The 21547-nt window shown below is 43.4% G+C and overlaps 1 protein-coding gene across 1 annotated transcript in view; it reads left to right on the top strand.

Annotated features, from left to right (window-relative positions):
• Nucleotides 1-21547, top strand: part of ZZEF1 (zinc finger ZZ-type and EF-hand domain containing 1) — a 110352-nt gene that overhangs the window by 56518 nt on the left and 32287 nt on the right. Inside the window, exons 26-37 of the mRNA XM_024736156.1 lie at nt 434-582; nt 2276-2516; nt 5159-5238; nt 7411-7504; nt 8267-8735; nt 9611-9775; nt 13141-13260; nt 14045-14206; nt 15777-15906; nt 17618-17756; nt 19329-19494; nt 20440-20702. Coding sequence (XP_024591924.1) covers nt 434-582; nt 2276-2516; nt 5159-5238; nt 7411-7504; nt 8267-8735; nt 9611-9775; nt 13141-13260; nt 14045-14206; nt 15777-15906; nt 17618-17756; nt 19329-19494; nt 20440-20702 — 2178 coding nt within the window. The remainder of the gene's footprint in view (nt 1-433; nt 583-2275; nt 2517-5158; nt 5239-7410; nt 7505-8266; nt 8736-9610; nt 9776-13140; nt 13261-14044; nt 14207-15776; nt 15907-17617; nt 17757-19328; nt 19495-20439; nt 20703-21547) is intronic.

The following is a 21547-nucleotide window of genomic DNA, read 5'->3' as shown; positions in this document are numbered from 1 at the left end:
ATCTAGTCTTTTTTCTTTGTTTATTCATAAACACATACATGGTGGGTATTTAATTATTGCTGCTATTTTTTTTTTTTTTACAAACTTAAGTTTACGAATTGTGAACATGTCCTCATAATGAAACGTTTCCTGTTATACCCTAGAGGTAGTTCCCATTCTGTTTTCAACTTACTACACGGGTTAAGTCATTTCAGAGGCACCTGTAACTGAAGCTGTCGTAGAGAATGGTAGCATTTCAGGACTGCCTGATGGCTTGGGTTCATTGGGGTATTTGTTTATGAAGTATCGCAGTTACATTCTGCTAAATGTGTGTGAATTCCCTCCAAGTCTTAATGCCCAAGTTTTTTTAAAACCTTTTCTTCACCAGTTCAAAGATTCTCAGTATATTAAGGAAAAAATAGAACTCTCATCAGCCTTCTTTTTCTCTTTCCAGAGTTAGGAAGTAACATGGCAATACCTCAGGCAAAAATGGCATTAGTCCTAAACTCCCCCTTGTGGAAACCTGTCTTCAGGCACCAAATATGTCCAGAGTTGGGATTAGAAGCAAGCTGGCCCACTCACCCACCCCAGGATAATAAGGAGGTATTTATTCTTCTCTTGTCTTTGTATTTGGAATGGGAAATGTTTGCTAATATTTATTACTTTAAATTATAAACGTCTGTGTTTGTATCTTATCACCCCCACTGAGCTGTTAGCTCCTCGAGGGCAGAAACTATCCCTTGTTCACTTGGGGTCCCCACTGTGCACCACAGGGGCCAGTGTAACGGGTCTTCAGAAGTATTGACTGACTGACTCTTCAGTGATATACAGTAGGTGCTCAGTAAATCTCTCTTGATGGAGTTATTAAACAAACAAGTCGAGTCTATTTCCGGTGCCCGCTGAGTCAAACTTCAGAATAAATGATTTACGCTGTACTTATTTGTACTCCATGGAACAGTAACACATTATTTAGGCTTATAATAATTAAAAACGAAACAAGTTTGCCCACTGTCTCTTCTTCATCTCTCCACCCCTCTCTCTCTGCTCTACTACTTTTCCTCCCTTCTTCCTGCCTCCCCCTACCCCAGTTCTTCAGTAGTTAATTGCTGAATCCAGGGGTTCTTGCTCAGCTTCTCTTCTCCTTTGCCTCTCTGCTCCTTCTCTTATTCCATGGCAGCCCACTGTCTTCTCTTAATCTCACCACTCCATCTACCTCCTTTATTGATCTCTCTTCTTCCTCCTTCTCTGAAGAGTAGGCTTCATTTGGGCTTTCTCCCCTTTCCTGCACCCCACCAAGACTTGATGCTGTCTCCTCTCTTCTGTTGTCATATCTGTGTGAAAAATACCTTAATGTCAGTTTCCAGCCCTGGTTCTTCTCTCAGGCTCCAGTTGTGTATCCCCATCTTCCTGTCAGGTATTTCCATTTAAGTGTTCTGATTCCCTTTAACTCAGAGGTGTAAAACCAGGACGTCTCCCTGGACTTCTCGCTCCTGTTACTGTCATTATTGTTTCCCAGGCATTGAACCACTGCTCCCTGGCATCACCTTTATCCCTACCTTGTTCTCACCTTTCCTGTCCAGTCAGCTGCAATCCCTGTGGCTTCTTCCTTGAGATGTCCACCACTGTCTGTTTCCTCTGTCTCCATCTTTATTCAGACCCTCATCTTGCACTTGCATTGTTACATTGGTACCTACCAAGTTTTTTTTAATCACTGCATTATCTTGTCATTCCACTGCCAAGCACCATTAATGGCTCCCCGTTGCCCACAGGGTGAAGTCTAAACTCCTCAGTGTGACAGTCAAGGCTCTCTACAGTCTCCTTTCACCTTACCTATCTGACTCTAGTTCCCACCACTCCCCAGCTGAGACTTCAGGCCAGGTCAGTCTCCCCACTGACTCTTAACTTTTGCTCATGGTTGTGTTCCTCAGGGCCAAACCTGCCCAGTCTTCAGGGTCCAGTCCAAAGCCCGTCCCCTCCAGGAGGCTTTTCTTAGTTACTTTAACCTGCCAGGAGCTCCCTCCTGTGAATTCTCAGCACTGGGTGTCCCTTCTAGGCATTTGGCACTTGATAATCTTATGCTTTACAGTAGTGGTAGTTTTAATGCTTTTAATGTTTTATTTCTGTTTACCTTTTTTTTTAACCCATGTATCTGTCTGATCTCCCCCAAGTAGATTGAAACTTCCTGAGAGTAAGCACCGTGTTTTATACTTCTGCTTTGGCCTAGTAGGTGTTCAGTAAACTTTATTTTTTGAATGAATGCATTAAACATGATGGTTTTTCTTGTTGTTGTTCCCAGGTTAAGAACATCCCTGATGATCCCTGCCACCAATTTCTTCTTGACTTTGCACAGTCAGATCCTGCCCAGAACTTCTGTGGGCCATATTCAGAACTTTTCAAAGGATTCATACAGGCATGTAGAAAACAGGCCCCAAAGACAGATATAGTTGCTGGTTCCACTATTGATCAAGCTGTGAACGCCACCTTTGCCGCTCTGGTGTATCGCACTCCAGATTTATATGAGAAGCTGCAAAAATATGGTAACTTATATTACAGGGAATGTTTTTGATCTGAAGGCCAATTGCTAAGTTTTAAGAAAGCTTATCTTAAGTGAAAGTTGTAAAATATTTTGGAACATAAACATACTTCTACAACTATAGACTTCATCTTGTCAGTCCTGCTTTGCCAGTCAAAAGATTTGTGACCAATTTATAGTTAGCAGATTGCAGTATATAGCAAGTAGCCTTGAGTTTCCTAATTAGCAGGTAATTTGTCTTTATCCAGAATTCTCATGGAAAACTGCTGAGAAGTTTAATGGAAAGAAACCTTAACTTGGGTTGTAGTCCCAGCTCACAAACTAGAAGTTGTGCAGCTTCAGGTTAATCAGATAACCTTTCTGCACCTGAGTATCCTTATCCGTAAAGTTTAGAGTTGATTAGCTCTAACATGCTAAGAAATTCCAATTTAAACCTGAGATGTTTAGGTAATTGAATGTGCTGATAACCAAGGAGGAAATGCAGGTATTAACTCCACCTTTAGACCTGCAGCTGCTTTGTAGCATCATCCCTGCTTGGTTTCCTTTGTTGATAGCCTGCTCCTTGCCATTTCTTTTCCTCATGTCCCCCAGGGATACCATCTCTGTGTATTTACTCTAAGTGTAGACTGCAGCCTAACAGGACCCACAGAGAGGGAGGGTCTCTCCCTACGCATAATCTTTCAGGGGAAAAACATTTCAAACCCAGCGTAAAGACAAGTTATGGGCTGTCCCAAGCACTTTGGCAGGTTATGTGTTCTTTCCATGGTGCTGATGAAAGAAGCAGGAGCAAATGCTTCCTTTCTTAGAGTAGGTAATTGCTTATTGCCCTAATTATTATTATTATTGATATTATTAGCGCTGCTACCTTTATTGCTTAGTCCTGTGTGTCCCACATTGCAGAGTTTATTTCCTGATGTCCAAATCATCTCAATTACTCCTTCAAATCTTAATATTTCCTTTAAGAAGCTGCTCAAGTAAATAAAACTATACTGAAGCATGAGTGGTTTAGGTAAACAACTGTCACATGGGAGAGTATATTTCTGCTGGGGATGAGGGGCCTGCTGACCTGTATGGTTTTGAAAAAAAAAATTCGGTACATGTTTCCATAATCAAATTGTAGTAAGACAACTGGACAGCCTTTGTTGCCTGTGGGAACTTTCAGTGGAAGGATAAAAGCCTTGTGAGTTAAAAGCTGAGAGATGGAACTCTCCCCCAGCTCTTTTTCAAATCATGTTCAGCTATCACATACCTATTTGCAGTTAAGAAACACACAATCAATTGTAGAAGCTAGAAATATTTTACCGAATACAAGTTGTTTCTAGAATACCTACCACTGTTGCTTTGAAAGAGGTAAAGTTGGTTCCCAGTTCTTTCTGTCCCTGCCTCTAAGGGGCTATTCATGGGTTCTTCAAGACTGAACTACTTTGAGAGTGGTCCTTGTCTAGCTAATTTGCTCATCTTTGTATAAAAATTTGTCACCCTTTTGGGTTAGAAATGTACGGGAGGAGTTTTTCAACTAGACTGTAAGCTGCTTGAGGCCAGGAACCATGTTTGTTTTTTTCAGCATAGTGTTTCCCAGTGCCTGGCATAGAGCCTGGCAATTCTAGGTATTCAGAAAATACATTGCATTTACATTGGCTCAACAGAGAGCGTCACTGTGTTCTAGTAGTTTCTCCTTTGGTTTTTAGATGAAAAGGGGCAGGCCTCATGGGTCTTTCTTTAAAAAAAAAAAAAGACAAAAAGAACTTTTTTGTTATTTTTCTAATTATAAAAATAATACCTATTCATGTAGAAACTTACAAAGTACAGAAAAGCTTAATTATCAACTATAATCTCACCACTTCAAGAACATTTTTCTGTTATCATTTTTCTATATATCTACCTGGCCTTTTATTTAGGTATATTTATATGTGTACATATGTATATATACACACCATGTTTTTACTATGTATACTCTTTTTAAATAAGATAATTTTGTACATACTGTTTCATAATCAGCCTTTTTTATTGTGCCACATCTTCTTTATCCATTCATCTGTCGATGGACACTTAGGTTGCTTCCATGTCCTGGCTGTTGTAAATAGTGCTGCAGTGAACAATGTGGTATATGACTCTTTTTGAATTATGGTTTTCTCAGGGTATATGCCCAGTAGTGGGGTTGCTGGGTCATATGGTAGTTCTATTTTTAGTTTTTTAAGGAACCTCCATACTGTTCTCCACAGTGGCTGTATCAATTTACATTCCCACCAACAGTGCAAGAGGGTTCCCTTTTCTCCACACCCTCTCCAGCATTTATTGTTTGTAGATTTTCCATGTCAATAATTATTTTTTACTCACTTTTAATATTTTTTATTTTGCTTTTAATTTTTTTATATTTTACTTTTATATTTTTACTTTTAATATTTTACTTTAACAGTATATCCATTTCAGATGCTGTTTGAATAAAGTTAGTTTGAAGTAACACAGAGAACCCATTACAGGTGTTTGTGGTTTAATTGATAGTTTTTTCCCCTAGTCCTCTCTTAGGAGCCCCCATGTGCAAGTGTCAGGGGAAGAGTTTTCCTTTGTGGAGATTGGGAGGTGACTTTGGGCTTCATGTTGCAGGAGTGAATTGTGTTAACTGAATGTAACCTCTCCTTTCCCCAGTAAACAGTGGGGGCAAGACAGCCCTGAGTGAGGAGTTCGCACAGGTGTATTCCTTGGCAGATGGGATTCGAATATGGATGGTAAGGTTTTCCTTTGCATGTGATTTTTATATATTTTGAGTTTTCCCACCATGATATCATTGAATTAAGGTAAGTAGCTCTCTTCTCAAGAATTTAACTTTAGGAATGTTTTTCAAAACTAAAGTTCAGTGATGTGAATGGATAAAAAATAATTTAGAACACTTGAAATCATAATTTGGTGAATGTTGAGATTGTCAGAGTAAATAGGGCTCAATTGAGCCCCCCCTTACCTCCTTCTGTAACCCAAAGGCTGCTCGGTGGAACCTAACCTTTTAGACTAGGGGGAAGAGCATTGTGTTAGATGACAGTTTTAGGCAGAGGAGAGCACTCTTTCAGAGGAGAGGGCTTTCTGCATTTTAGAAAAGTAGTTCTGCAGCATTGTTCGTGACAGCATTAAACTGGAAGAACAAAATGTCCCGTTTATAGAACAGACAAAAAGATTATATATTATATTACTGTGTAATACTATATTACAGTGAAAGTGAATGAAGTAGAGCTGCCTGTATCAGCATGGGTGGTGCTCACAAATGTGATGATGAGCAAAAAATAGCAAGTTGTAGAAGAATGCGTAGGTATGATATTCCTCATATAAAGCTTAAACATAAACTAGATCTCTCTGTTATGTACATAAATATGTAGTAAAATTACACAAATGCATGGAAATGATAACAAATTCAGGAGAATTGTTTTTATTTCTTAGGTGTGGAGATGAGTATATATTAGTATTATTTATATATATATTTACAACCACCTTAAATATTGTATAGTAATTGAGAAAGCAATCTTAAAATAAATGAATAGAGGCTGGTAATAAGAGTGAAAGCAAGAGACTAGTTGTGGTAATTAGATGAGAATGGCTTCTGCTACTTGGGAGATAAGATAATTAGACTGTGTGATTGATCTGAGTGGTGAACAGGCAAATGGAATTTAGGACTGTTTCCGTGTTCCTGGTTTGGGTGACTTGGTGGGTGGGTAGAAGCGTTGACCAGAATAGGAAGAATGGTCTTGGATCTGGGAGTGGGGTGCTAAGTTCAGTTTGAGACCTGTTATATATGAGGACATCTAGGTTATTTAAGACACCTAGCTGGAGAATTTAGTAAATGTGAAAGAATATAAATGTCAAGGCAGAGATAAGGATAACTTCAAATCATTGGTAATAGTTTTTTTTTAAATGTATGAGTTTATCCAGGAACAGACAGCCTTGGACGAAATCCACAATGATTAGAACATAGTTGGTGCTCAATGTAGACGAGATAGATAGATGGAGACCCAAATGAACAGGGACTCTCAAAAGAAACTAAAAGGTATCATCATCAGAATGGTGGCGGGTGGATCAGAAGAGTGTGTTGACAAAGGAACCAAGGCAGTAATAGCAATTTAAGAAAGAGTATCCGATAAAGTCAGCGGCCACACACAGTTCAAGTAAAAAGGATTTGGCAATTGTGACAAAGCACATTGTAGATTATGCTTCTGGTTTAGCATATGACAGACTGCCAATGACTGGACAAGATACCAGCCTTCTCTCTAAGACCTTGGTCTACATACATCACACATGGTCTTCTGTCTGGGCTGTCAGCACCATGGCCCAAACTGTGACCATTGCCTGTGCTGGTACTAGAAGCACCATTCTCTGCCTGGCAGCCTCAGCATCACTTAGAGGTGTCCCCTCCTTCGGAGGAGAAGAGAGGTCAACTTGTGGTTCAACCTCTGCTGCAAACCGGGTGTGTGATTTCTGGCCACACCACGCGGCTTGCAGGATCTTAGTTCCCCGACCAGGGATTGAACCCATGCCCCTTTCAGTGGAAGCACAGAGTCCTAACCACTGTACCGCCAGGGAAGTCCTGAGACCTCACTTCTTTATCTGTACTAGGTCAGCTTTAGGTAAGGGCCCCTCCAACTCCAGGGTTCTAGAATTTTTTAAAGAATAGGGTCATGGTTACAAATCCCTCCCAAATAACACATAGTTGAAAAGGAGGTAGTCTTGCAGATAGACCTTTAGGCAGCTTCAAATCCTGAATTATTTCTAGGACAAACAAAAACAGCTCAGTCCTGTGCACAGGACTGTAAAGTTCTCCAGGATCTCAACACTGTGTGCTTTTGAAGTAGTTTGCTGTGGCTGCCCTTGCTGCCCTGTCTGGACAGCGTAATTATGTGGCTCAAATCCTTCCCCAGTTAGAGATGAAGCAGAAGTCCCTGATGAGCCTGGGGAATGAGGCAGAAGAACAACGCGGGCCAGAAGCTGCTGAGGTGAACCCCGAGAGCCTGGGTGAGTGCCATCTCCGGCTGTCATCACTGGGCCTTCTGTTTCCATTTTGTAGAAAACCAGTGACCCACCTTCTAGATAAGTTTAGTTGAAGCTGTGTTGACCTAGGGAAGGTAACACGGGCACTAAATGTATTTTCCAAGGATGTTCACAAATAGAGAAGTGCCAGTTGTTAATTGTTTATTAACATGATCCAGATGGGGCATCTTTCTAATTACTTTCCTTAGGAGGCACGAAGTGCTTTTTGAGCTACATCTCGTTATGTTTTTAAAGTGTATTCACACTAAATATTTAATGAAATTAAGGAATTACTGTTAATTTTTAAAATTTCATAGTTATGTTATTATTTAAAACTTTTTTTTAGAGAAATATACTGAAGATTTTACAGATGAAATAATGTGATGCCTGGGATCTGCATGGAAGTAATCCAGGGAGTGGGAGTGGGTGAAAAAAGACTGGCCTTGGATTGATGGCTGTTAAATCTGGGCAAGGGGAAGGGTCCTTATGCTATTCTCTCTCTATGTATATTTGAAAATGCCCACAATAAAACTTTAAGTATGCTGATGGTAGTGCTAGGGAGATTTTGATCTATATAATGAGAGAAAATTTGATTCTGTCCTGTCAGTAGATGTGTATATCACTGTGTTAATGGAGGTATTTCTTGTCCTAAACTGTAGAGTTTAAGTAGATTATTTTCAATGCAAAAGTAGGCAACAAGTTTAATTTCGACTTTTTTTCATTATCTTTCTTGCATTTTGCATTTAGCGAAAGAGTGTTTTCAGAAGAGTCTTCTACTACTGAAATTTTTGCCCATGGGTGTAAGTTCAAAAGAAGGCTGTGACAAGTTAGTGGCCGTAGATGACACAGATCATCTGCGGCCACTGGACAAGCACCAGAGGACAAGCTCTGTGGTGGAAGAACATTTCCAAGCCTCTGCATCTCCCACCAAAGCAGCACCCCCTGCTGTGGAAGATAGGAGTCCTCGCTTGGATGTCCAGCCCACGCTGCCGCCCAGCAGTGGTGCTCCTGCCACGGAAGTGTCCTCTGCCACAGCTGAAGAGCCCTCGTCACCTTCCACTCCCACCCGGCGGCCTCCCTTCACCCGGGGGCGGCTCCGGCTGCTCTCCTTCCGCTCAGTAGAGGAGGCCAGACCGTTGCCCACAGTGAAAGAAAAGTACCCTGTGCTGAAGGATGCCATGGACTTCATTAAAGATCAGTCACTCTCCCACGAGAGGTGAGCGCCTTCTCTTTTCAAGCAGCAGGTACCCAGTCTTGTCAAAGACTTGAAGTTCATGTTAAAAACGAGCAAATAGGGCTTCCCTGGTGGTGCAGTGGTTGAGAGTCCGCCTGCCGATGCAGGGGACATGGGTTCGTGCCCCGGTCCGGGGAAGATCCCACATGCCGCGGAGCGGCTGGGCCTGTGAGCCATGGCCGCTGAGCCTGCGCATCCGGAGCCTGTGCTCTGCAATGGGAGAGGCCACAACAGTGAGAGGCCCACGTACCACAAAAAAAAAAACCAACCAAAAAAACGAGCAAATAATACTTGGAGGATAGATCAAGATTTGTCTTAGAATGTTCAAGAAAAAAGTTTTGATTTTGTTTTTCTTTTAAAGAAGTATTTTTTTCACTTGAGATTTGTACATTATGCTATATATACATTATATCAATAATGTACCATTTGGATAAGAAAAGAAACATTTCTCTTCGTAGCTGCCAAAATAAATTTGTCTCATTTTAACGCTGGGAGAAATTTAGGATTTGATATTTTCTGGCAAAATTACTTGTCAGTGGACCTATACCTCTGGAAGTATTGCATATTTTAATTTCCTGTCCTAAGTTTATCCCTGGTTTACCACAGAGACAGAGTTCCTTTTTAATCAATTAATTGTTCAGCGTGAGTTGTTGGGCTTCTGGACAGTGAACTGATTTGTAGTGCTGCCAAGTAATGACTAAAAGTAGCAAACAGGTCTTGCTGTCCTTCCTGAATGGTACCTCACAATAGTGTTTCCTTTTTATTAATATGGCATCAGAACTTGGGTAGGGGTCTGTTTTCTTTCTGCCCCAGCTCAAGAGTTTTCTGGGTGTTCCTGACTTGAGTTCTGTCTCCAGTGTTGTAAAGGTTCTTTCCTTGAGGAAGGCCCAAGCCCAGAGCATCCTCGAGGTCCTGAGGATCATTCAGTGTTGTACAGAGTCCCTTGGGCAGCCTCACTGCTTCCACCCGCCTTTCATGCTTTTCCTGTTGGAACTTCTGACCTGCCAGAAAGAGTTTACCAAGTAAGTCCAAAGTATGAGCCTGCGAGGAAGACAAGCCGGGGTCGTTTTAAAGAAATCCTGATTGTCTTGTCTAAGTAAGAGCTCTATCATTTCCATGTAGGATACAAATTCATGTTTTTGAACAATTCATTCTCTCATTCTAAGGAAAAATGGGTTCTATCCTTTTAGTAAGTAAATACCAGAACATGTTTATTCCTCTTGATGAGTCTATGAGCTTTATTTTACCAATGAGGGTTGTATTGCCTGTGCACCCATACTCATCATTTGGCTCCTGGAGGCTGTGGGCCACATTTAATGCTCATTTACCGTAACAACATAAATCTAAGTACCTCACAAGGTTGTTTCAGCAGCCACTTGGTAAATACCTCCCGAGTGTTGTCTCTACCAGCCACTGTTCTAGGTGTTGTATATAGCAGTGGGCAAGGCAGACAAGATCCTTGTTCTAGTGGAGCTTGTATTCTGTTTAGGAGAGATAGACAAAACAAAACAAAAACAAATGAAAAATATAATCTATAATCTGGCTATGTGGTGATTTCATACAGAGTGACCTAATTTGTGTAGTTGGGTTAGGCAGGCTGAGGAGGACATGGAACCAAGGCATGACTTGACCAGCTGAGATCCGGGAGAAGAGCACTAAAGGCAGAAGGACCACCACACAGACCCTAGGGTGGGGGATTAGCCCAAGGAGCAGAAAGAAAGCCAGTGTGCCTGAGCAAGAGAAATAGGAGGAGGTGAGGTCAGAAAATTAGGGTCCATATTACGTAAAGCTTTGTAGGATATGGTTTAAGGTGTTTGGATTTTACCCAGAGTTGTAGATGGGAAGTCCCTGGAGAAATTTAAGCCCAAGGGGAACACACTGTGACACATATTTATGAAAGATACTTCTGGCTACTACATGAAAAAGAGTAGAAGGAAGAAAAGCAGTGGAGAGACTGCTGCAGTAGCCCAGGCAAGAGGTGGAGGTGGTTTGGACCAGGAGATAGTACTGGAGAAGGAGAGAAAAGGATGAGATTCAAGATACACCGTGGAGGTGGAATTGTAAGGACTTGTTGATGGATTAGATGTAGAGGGTGAATGAAGAGAGTCATGGGGAAAGAAACCTCTAGGATTTTGGCTTGAGCAGCTGGGTGGATGGTGATACATTTTACTGAGGGGAAGAGTATGGAAGGAACAGATTGGGGTGATAATCAAAAGTTTTGTTTTGGCCATGTTAAGTTTGAACTGCTTCTTTCATACCCAAGTAAATATGAGAAAATAGAGATAAGAGTCTAAAGTTCTCAAAAGAAACCAAGAGTAGGGATAGAATTTGGATGTTGTCCGTATATAGATGGTACGTAAAGCCATGAGACCAGATGAGACCTTCTAGAAAGAGTGCAGAGAGATGGACAAGAGGGGGCTCTGGACTGAGCATTAGGGGCCCTTTATTTAGATGAAGTCAAGCAGAGGAAGAGGAGTCATGAGGAGACCAGGGAGTGACCACCAAGAGCAAAAACCAGGGGATGGTGGTGCCGTCGAAGCTGACAGAGGAATGTATCTCCAAAGATAGAAATGGGGCTTCCCTGGTGGTGCAGTGGTTAAGAGTCCACCTGCCAATGCAGGGCACACGGGTTCAGTCCCTGGTCCGGGCAGATCCCGCATGCTGCGGAGCAACTAAGCCTGTGCGCCACAACTACTGCACCCGCGCGCCACAACGATTGAGCCTGCACACCACAACTACTGAAGCCCACGCACCTAGAGCCCGTGCTCTGCAACAGGGAAGCCACTGCAATGAGAAGCCCGCGCACCGCAACGAAGAGTAGCCCCCCTCTTGCCACAACTAGAGAAAGCTGGTGCACAGCAACGAAGACCCAACACAGCCAAAAGAAAAAAAATAGATAGGAATGGTCCATTGTGTCATATGCTGATGTGAGAGGTTGAGCGAGATAAGAACACACTAGATTTGACAGCAGTCTTACTGGAGCCATGAGGCCACAAGCTCTGTTGGACTGGGTTGAGAAGAGAATGGGGGTGATGAAATGGAGAGGGAGACTAGACAATTATTTCAGGGAATTTGGCCTTAAAGGGGAGCAGGGAATTAGGATAGTAATTGCAGGGGATGTAGCATCAGCTGAGGGTTTTGAAGAGATAGCAGAGTATACTGTACGCTGGCGGGAGTGGGTCAGTAGTGAGGAAAGCTCGATGCAGGAAGGAGGGCTTAATTGCAGTAGCAGTGGTTAAGTGTAGTGGTCGGCCTTCGAGAGCCAGGGAGACTATCCCCCTGGCAGCAGGAGGAAACACACTGGGGTAGAGATGCAAGTTGGTTGGTAGGTTTGGTGGTGCGAAGATGGGGGAGTTCCTGTGGGGTCATTTCTGTTTTCAAAATATAAAATTTGAAGGTAGATATCAGCTCTAAATGATGGCTTAGGAGGAGGCAGTGGAAGTTTAAGGAGAAGCAGGTTTGAAATAGTAGTGAAAATTGAGACAGCCAGTCTGATTGCCTGACAGTTTGGAGAGATTATTTGAGAATTATGGTTGTGAACGTAAAGTGCCACTAGTCAGCTTGGTTGTGTGGTGTTTCCTACAGCAACAATTAGCTATTTTGATGTTGGCATATAATTTCTCAGGCAAGTATGTGGAGGGAGAAGGCAGCAAATGACTTGGTGATTGCTAAGGTATGATTATGGTGACGGGCCATGGAATTGAAGCTGAGTACGGGGCAAAGAGAAAGCCTGGCGGCAGTGGTGGATAGTCAACGTGAGGGAGCGTCATGGCTTGGGGCTCCCTGGGATTGGTGGGAGTCGCAGTGTAGGTGAGCAGGGTGAGAGGTCAGTCAGAGCAGGATGCTCTGAAGTCAGGATTTCAGAGGTAACGCCGTTACTGTGGTGACAAGGTCAAGGAAATGACCATCAGACGGGGATGGCAAAGGGGCTGGAGGAGAAGATCGCTGGAGGTGAAGATGGCAGAGGATCCAGAGACGGCAGAACTGGGGCATCATTCCCATGGGTGTTGGAGTCTCCAAGGTGACAAGGATCAAGGTCGGAAAGACACTGAGCTTGGCACTGAAGTCGTCACTGAAGGGAGGCAGAGGGGTGGGCGTGACTGTGTGGAGAGGATTAAGTTTGGTAATTTGTGACGAATACTTAACACAGTACCGGGGCGCTCAGGTAGTGGTGGGAAGGGTGGTTTTTATAATAACAAAGAAAGGTTAATAATTGTCATCTCCATACTCCTGGTGGGCAACCTTCTTGATCCAAGCAGATGAGTCACTTGCTGTTTTGTCTGTTACTTTCTGAAGTTATGTTTTTATTAAGTTTCTGTGCCGCTTCCTTAGCAATTAAGTGATTAATGTTCTGGCAATTAAGTGACGTAATTTCTTCTGTTTCTAGTTATTTTGGACACCTGGAGGGCTGTGGTGCAGATCTACACAAAGAAATTCGAGACACTTACTATCAGTTTGTTCTGTTTTTGGTCAAAGCAGTTAAAGGATTTAGTAACATAAACGACAGGTATGGGATAATTTTATGATTTCTAGAGAAAAAATTATTTCTGTTTTTTCTGATTTTTTAAAGAAATACATGTCCACTGTTACAGAAAAGCACACAGAGTAAAATAAAAATACCCCTAATCTTACCGTCTAGAGCTAATTGCTAATGTTAACTTATCAGTATATTTTCTCCCAGCCTTTTTTCTATATGGTGTGTACAGTTTTTTAAAATGGATGGGTTTTGGTTCATCTGAAAATTTGTAACCTGTTATTTTCAGTTTTAGAAACTTGAATAGACACTTTGCTGTATACCTGAAACTAACACAACATTGTAAATCAGTTATATCCCAATAAAAATTAAAAACAAACAAAACTTGAATAGAAAGCCATTCCCTGGTCTCCTCCATAGTAAGTGGTTTAGACATAAACCTTAAATCAAATGGTTCTTCTCTACATCTGAGCTGTATAACCTAGGCTAATTGGGCCTGGCCCTGACCTTGCTGTTTATCAGAGGTGAGTTTTACTACTCAGTCCTTTACCGTAAAGTGTCCCCTGTGGTAGTCCTAGCAGGGTGGAGACCTTTCTCTTTATGCTTTCAGAACTCTTTTGCTTAATCTGTTGTTTGAAGAAGGTTTGTATGGAGTCTGAGAAATTTGAAGAGAGATTATAAGGAACCCAAACCAGCAATCTGGCGTTCCCTTCTGTTTTCCACTGACAAGCACACCAGGTCTCTGATTCACATTGTTTCTGTTGTCTCCGTGGATGATGGGCAGCTTTAGTAACTTTCACCTTCGTGGTCTCTTCAGGTCCTTGCTGCCTGCCTTGTCCTGTGTCCAGACGGCCCTGCTTCATCTTTTGGATATGGGCTGGGAACCCAGTGATCTCACCTTCTTTGTTGACATTCAGTTACCAGATCTCCTCATGAAAATGTCACAAGAAAATATAAGTGTCCATGACAGTGTGATCAGGTAAGGACACAGTCCTGCACTCTGCACTTCCTACAGTAGCTAATCAAGTACAGGGATCGTAGCACATTCAGAGCTCGGGCCTGGAGCTAGACTTTCTGGGGAGTATCCTGGCTTTGCCACATACTAGCTGGATGACCTCGGGCAACTTTTTAAACTCCTTTGTGCCTCAGTTTCCTCATCTTTAGAGCTGGAGGTAATAACAGTACCTACCTCAGGATTGCTGCGAAGAATGAATGAGTTCCGTTTCTCAGTGTTTAGCAGGTATCTGGTGCATGGTGTTGTATATAAACTGGTGGTGGTGGTATTGTGAACGCAGCATGAGTTTTCTCCTCATTTTTGGAGATCCTCATATAGCTTGTTGAATTGGAGAATCCTTTTCTGTTGTTGGTGGTGGTGGTGTGTGTGTGATTTTTAGCCACTATAACCTCTTGCACATTACAAGGACTTAAGGTATGAGGGGAAAAAATAGTATGCAAAGTTTTCTTTTTTTTTCTTTGCACTTCTCATTCCTCTTACCCATTAATCACTCATGTCTGTAGAAAAGAAAGAAGAGAAAGGGGGAAGAAGAGCAAGAGGAGATAATTAGGAGGAAATCAGTGAATGAATCAACATCAATTTTCACTCTCTCAGAAGAGATATCCTGGGAAAAGGACATAGAATTTAAGCGGTCTCCTTGTTTACAAACCACAGCCATTGCCCTGCTGTCAGAGGGAACTCTTGGTGGAGGGCTGGGACACAGCAAGGAGGAGGAATGGGTGGGGCATCAGCTTTCTGGCTCTTCAGCCATCAGTCTGCTTCTTGTTTCAAGCTTCGCCTACTCCTACGTGACCCAGTCCTTGGGAGTAGGGACCGCACCTTCCTCACCACTCCCCGTAGCACCCGGAGCAGGCTCAGTTTGAGTAGGCCTGAAGTCAGTTTGTTGGAACACGTGAATGAACAAATGTGTATTTGTTGGTTGGTAGATATTTTGCATTTGCTGTCGAGCAAATAGTTGTGTATTTAAAATTCCGGTTGCTGAAACAAACTGTAAACTGAAATTATGGAAATCTGTAATTTTGCACCTAAAAGGACTCCCTGAGATTATCTATTAGAAATGAGGAAACTGAGGACCAGGGCTGAGTGCTGTGTCCAGGTCTTACAGCAGCCAGCGGGAGAGCTGAGGCCCCAGGGTCTCCTGACTCCCTTCTCATGCTGCTACCACTAGGGTGTGCTGAGCATGTCCAAATCAGACTTTTTTTTTTTTTTGCTTTATTTGGCTCCAGTGCCTGGCACATAGTAGGTTCACCACAAATGGTTGTTGAGTGGGATTATGCCATGTAGGTACAACCTTTCAAGCTCTAATTCCTCACCCATTGTAGTCTACTCTGGAAGGGGCTTCTCCCTTTTTATTGGTCTATATCTATCAAACATCTGGCAAATCCTGGGGCTTTGAAAACCAAATTGACCTCTTCCCTTCAGAAGTTTAAAAGTGCCTCGTGTATTAGATCCATAGGACACAGAGTCTGCTAACAAGCACTTTCCTTGATTATTGGGAGAGGCATGCTTTTCTCTCTTTATGTCCTTCTTTCAGCCAATGGAGTGAAGAAGATGAGCTTGCTGATGCCAAGCAGAATTCAGAATGGATGGATGAGTGTCAGGATGGCATGTTTGAGGCCTGGTATGAAAAAATAGCCCAGGAAGATCCAGAGAAGCAGAGGAAAGTAAGACCTCTCAACTAGAGTAACCTGAAGTGACTTGCTAGGAGTTTGGAGAGGAGAGTCTGTGCGGGGGAGTGCCAGCAGGCTGTCCCCTGAGAGGGCTCCAGGTGGCAGTCAGTACCTTAGTGAGTGGCCATCACCCAGCCTAGTCTTTAACCTGAGGGGCCCTGAATCCTGACTTGACCACAGTCAGGTGGTGGTTCCCTCCCGCAGAACTAGATTCACAGGAAATAGGCTCATGGGGCTGAAGTAAAATATTAGGTGCCAGTTTATTAATTTATAGTGAGAAATAGAATTGCTGAAGGCCCTGGATTCTGGTGTCCGTGGTACATTCTTTTCCTGTAGGCAAGCAACTTGGGAAGTCATGTTTCAATCAGAAGGTTGCCTGGTGAGCGTGGAAGCAGCCATGTGTGCCCAGAATCAGTTACCTGATTCATGTGTGTAGAGGCATCAGGCTCACATAGCCTGCCATGTCCATCTCCACATTCGGGGTTTATCTGTCACCACCACATTATGCCAGGCATCTGCTGCTTCAGATGCCTTCATTTTCTTCGTTTGTGTGCCTACTATGTGCCAGTTACTTTGCTCATTTGGCATCTCTGTGGTGCTTGGATGGAGCACACCAACTTGGCCTTTGCGATTTTTCTCTCTTGTATGTTAATACCTTATTGGGAGCCATTCTAAGGTGGCTTGGCATATTTGCTATGCTATACTACTGTATGGTGACTTAGTGGTTTATTTCCCTTATTTCTAGGCCGTAAAGATAAAGCATACTGTAGCCTCCAGGGACTTCGCAGTAAAACAGTTTGTTTTGCTCGTGAAATGGTGCCCTTACTCTTTCCCCAGAAAGGTTTTCTTCTTAAGTGCCAGCAAACAGTGCTGCTTTTGCAGTGTTTCCTGTGTCTGTGAACACTACCCTTGTCCCGCCAAGTACCCAGGCCAGAAATCTGGATGTTGTTCTTGACCCTTCCCTTTCGCAGGCCCCTGTAACCAGTCTGCCCCCAAGGTTCCTCACCTCTGCTTTCTACTACCTCTCAGCTCTCCCACCTTCCACCATCTCACTTTTGGCCCAGTCCAGCCCTTATCACCTGTTGGGGGGGGGGTGCTTTAACAGCTGCTGTCAGGGTCAGTCTCCCTGTCTCCAGTCTTGCCCTCTCTGATCCGTTCTCACTTAGTAACCAGAGGAGCTTTCAGAATGCTCAGTTACTCTTCTGTTTAAAATGTCCGTGACTCCTTAGACTAGCATCCCAGGCACTTGTGGTTTAACCTTTCTAACTTTATCTGGTTTCCCCCCCTCCACACTGTATTCTACATACGGAATTATTGCCAAGTTCATGAGCCCTTGCCTTGATCCTTTTGTGCCTCCTGTAGAACTTGCTATTGCTTTTATCCGGCGTGCCCACCACCCTTACCCCCACCCAGCTAATGTCTGTTTGCCCCTCAGGTCTCACCTGAGGAATTAGCACCTTTGAAAAACCTCCACGTGCCCTGTAAGCCTCCTGAAATTGTCTATCCAAGCCCCTGTCATACTGTATGCTGTCATCTGTTTGCTTCAGGGAATTCCCAACTAGGCGCTAAGCTCCTACATCCCCTAATCCTAGCACCTAGTACACTGCCTGGAATATTTTAAGTACATACTGAAGGATGGATTGATTACTGTATAGTGGCCACATTAAAAGTCTGTTGGTTAATTGTGTTTTATTTCATCTTATAGATGCACATGTTTATTGCTCGCTACTGTGACCTGTTAAATGTGGACATCTCTTGTGATGGGTGTGATGAAATTGCCCCCTGGCATCGCTACCGGTGTCTGCAGTGCAGCGACATGGATCTCTGCAAGACTTGCTTCCTAGGTAAATTTCACGGCCTCAGTGTGCCATACCCAAAAGGAATAAGCATTTCTATTTTCTGTGATCTTGTCATTTTTTAAACTCCCACTGTACAGTAACAATACTGCCCCAGCAGTGTTCTCTGACTTGTTGGCGAATATGACCCTTATCTCCCCAACTGAATGATAAACTCCAGAGCTCTGTTATGTGATGTGCTGTCATCTTCTATCTTGCTGGGTATAGGCACTTGATAAACACTCAGCACCAATGAATGTACATTCAGTTGAGTTTTCAGGAAATGATTTTGCCTTCTGAATCATGCAGTGTTTATAAGAAGTAAAATACACACAAGCAAACTTCAGAAAGTCTTGAATCCTCTTGACTTGTAGGTGCTGAGATAAAGCAGGTTGTCAGTAGTAAGCATTTGAATGCTTTTTGTGTGCATCACCCAGTCGAATAAGATACAGCCCCTGCTCTGGAAGCATTTATAGTCTTAGCAGGAGACTGGACCTGCTCACAAAATGTATATTCCAGGACAAGAGTGTACATGCTGAGTTACAGATGAGCAGTACAGATTGTTCTGGAAAAGTTCAGAAGTAGGGAAGGCTACCATTGCAGGAAGTCGTGTGGAGGAGATGGGATATGAACTCGTCTTTGAAGAGAGTTAGAACCGGGTGATGAAGGGAGCAGTGGAGAGTGCGTCGTCATCCAAAGCTGAGCAGGTCCAGGGACAGAGGAGTGAGCATATGTAGTGTGTTTAGACAGACTCTCCAGTGTCTGCCGCTGAGTGATAGATTGAGACAGGTTGGGTCCAGGCTGTAGGACCCAGAGATACCAGGCTCAGGAATTTGAATGAGTCTACAGACAGTGGGGAAGGTTTTTCAAGAAAGGTGTTAACATGACCAGAGCTGTGCTAGAGAAAGGGGGTTCTGTCCATGTAAGAGTTTCCTTTAGGAAATCAATCACAATAGTGACAAGGGGATTAGTGCCTGGACTGGGTTTCTGGCAGTGGGAACTGAAGTGGGTCAGAGGTAAGGAGCATTGAGCAGGGTGTATGACGGGGCTCAGAGACCCATTGGACTCAGAGTAAGAAGGAGACCAGAGCTGTCAGTCTCTTCCGTGACTAACATTCTTTCTCACTCAGTGGGTCTGTGGTTATGGAGTCTGTTTTCATCTATGATTCGGGAATGAAAAAGTAAGAGCAAATACCTGATAACTTCTCAGTGCCTGTTAAGAATACAACAATATTTGTTAGAGGAGAGGTCACGGGAGACAGCCCACAGATTGGTGTGTGGACTTGTGCTGCCAAATGGAGGTCATGATGGGATTGGTGACCTGTTTGATCAGACTCCGTATTGCTCTGGAAAAGCAAGGTCCATGCACGGTACCATTGCTAAGATGTTCCATGCCAAGAACGTCGTGCATATGCTAAGAGCCACCCAGGGAACCCTTGGTCTCCAGAAGATTCCTGTGGCCTATGACGCCCAGAACAATCTGTTGGGAACAACCCTGCTTCTGGGGTTGGTTTGGGTTTGGAAACTAGCCCTTCTAAGAGCCCTTTGCCCAATTCACCTCACGCTGCTGTTTTTCCCCCAGGTGGGGTGAAGCCTGAGGGCCACGGAGATGACCACGAAATGGTCAACATGGAGTTTACGTGTGACCACTGCCAGGGTTTGATCATAGGCCGGAGGATGAATTGCAATGTGTGCGATGACTTTGACCTTTGCTATGGATGCTATGCGGCCAAGAAATATTCCTATGGGTATGTCTCAGATGACCTCTAGCCTGGTAAACTTTTCTTCATGTATTCCTTTGCCTTTTTTTTAATAATTAAAAAAAACTTGCATTATAAAAAATTTCAAACATACCCACAAGTAAAGAGAGTAGTACAATGAATCTTCATGTAACAATGACCCAGACTCAACAATTAGGAAGATTTTGCTATGTGTGCTTAGCTTATTCTTTTTTTTAATTTTCCTTTGTTAAAGTATTTTAAAGCAAATTCCAGACCTTAAATCATTTCCTTCCTGCATACTTCATATCTGTCTCTAAAGATTATGGTCATTTTCTCATGTTACCAAAATGCTATAACCACACCCTGCGAAACTTCACAATAAGGAATTCTTACTTCACCTGGTTTCCATAGACAGTCTTCTGGGGATTGTGAAATCCCAAAATGGAATGTGCAGTGTTTGTTCACTTTTCTGAAGAGAGGGCCCATACCCATCTTTAAAATTTTTTTAATATAATTTTATTTATTTATTTTTGGCTGCGTTGGGTCTTCGTTGCTATGCGCGGGCTTTCTCTAGTTGTGGCGAGCAGGGCCTACTCTTTCGTTGCGGTGCGCGGGTTTCTCATTGCGGTGACTTCTCTTGTTGCGGAGCACAGGCTATAGGCGCGTGGGCTTCAGTAGTTGTGGCTCGCAGGCTCTAGAGCGCAGGCTCAGCCGTTGTGGCGCACGGGCTTAGTTGCTCCATGGCATGTGGGATCTTCCCAGACTAGGGCTTGAACCTGTGTCCCCTGCATTGGCAGGCGGATTCTTAACCATTGCACCACCAGGGAAGCCCTGTCTTTAAATTTTAAATAACCAGTCTTAGAGCTACCTGATGCCCAGTTGTGACTGTGCATGTGGTCCCCTGAGGCCCAATTCTCCCTTTTGGGGGGCTCACAAAGGCCTGTAGGCCATAAAGATGTCTTGCCTTTGCAGCCACTTGCCTACCCACAGTATCACTGCCCACCCGATGGTGACCATCCGGATCAGCGACCGGCAGAGGCTCATCCAGCCCTACATCCACAACTACTCCTGGCTGCTCTTCGCCGCCCTGGCTCTCTATAGCACCCACCTGGCCAGCGCCGAGGACGTGGATGGCGAAAAGCTGGATCCCCAGGCCCGCAGCAGTGCTGCCACCCTGCGGAGCCAGTGCATGCAGCTCGTCGGGGACTGTCTGATGAAGGCTCACCAGGGAAAAGGTAATTGTTCCTCATGCATGGAAACCAGACCACCCCTCAGCTGCTTGTGAAGCAACAGCCCCAGTGGAAGTGAAATGCAGTGCTCAGTTCAGAAGCAGTAAAACCCAGTTTTCCACAAGAGGTGCTCACCCTGGAGTGGAACCTAATTTTAAATCCCCAGATGCAGGACTTCCCTGGTGGTCCAGTGGGTGAGAATGCATGTTCCCAATGCAGGGGGCCCGGCTTCGATCCCTGGTAGGGGAACTAGATCCCACATGCTGCAACTAAGACCCAGTGCAGCCAAATAAATACTTTAAAAAAAAAAAAAAAAAAAAAATCCCCAGATTCATTTGAGAGAAATGTCAGCATTAAAGTAGCATTTAGTTTCTCTAAAATATTTCATGAAGATGTAAAAAAAATTAATAATTAAAACTCTTGATGTCCGGGGATGAAGTATTTAGTATTTGAATCCACCAGACTTAACTTTGCCAAAGGAATGCAGCCTTTTTTTAACCTGGAGTGCAAATCTACTTCCACACAACTGTGTTCTAGATGAGAGCTATTTATAACTAAAATAGTTTGATTAGGGACTTCCCTGGTGGTCCAGCGGTTAAGACTCTGCACTCCCAAAGCAGGGGGCCCAGGTTCGATCCCTGGTCAGGGAACTAGGTCCCACATGCCACAACTAAGAGCCCGCATGCCACAACTAAAGATCCCGCATGTTGTAACTAAAGATCCTGCACACCGCAACGAAGATCCTGCATGCCGCAACTAAGGCCCGGCACAGCCAAATAAATATTTTTAAAATATTTATGTTATAAATATTTTATATAATAAATATTGTTAAAGAAATAAATATTTTAAAA

Source organism: Neophocaena asiaeorientalis, unplaced genomic scaffold (genome assembly GCF_003031525.2).
Source record: "Neophocaena asiaeorientalis asiaeorientalis breed wild unplaced genomic scaffold, Neophocaena_asiaeorientalis_V1.1 scaffold129, whole genome shotgun sequence".
NCBI classification, from domain to species: domain Eukaryota; kingdom Metazoa; phylum Chordata; class Mammalia; order Artiodactyla; family Phocoenidae; genus Neophocaena; species Neophocaena asiaeorientalis.
The sequence above is the reverse complement of the archived record's forward strand: the minus strand, read 5'-3'. Positions and strand labels throughout refer to the sequence as shown.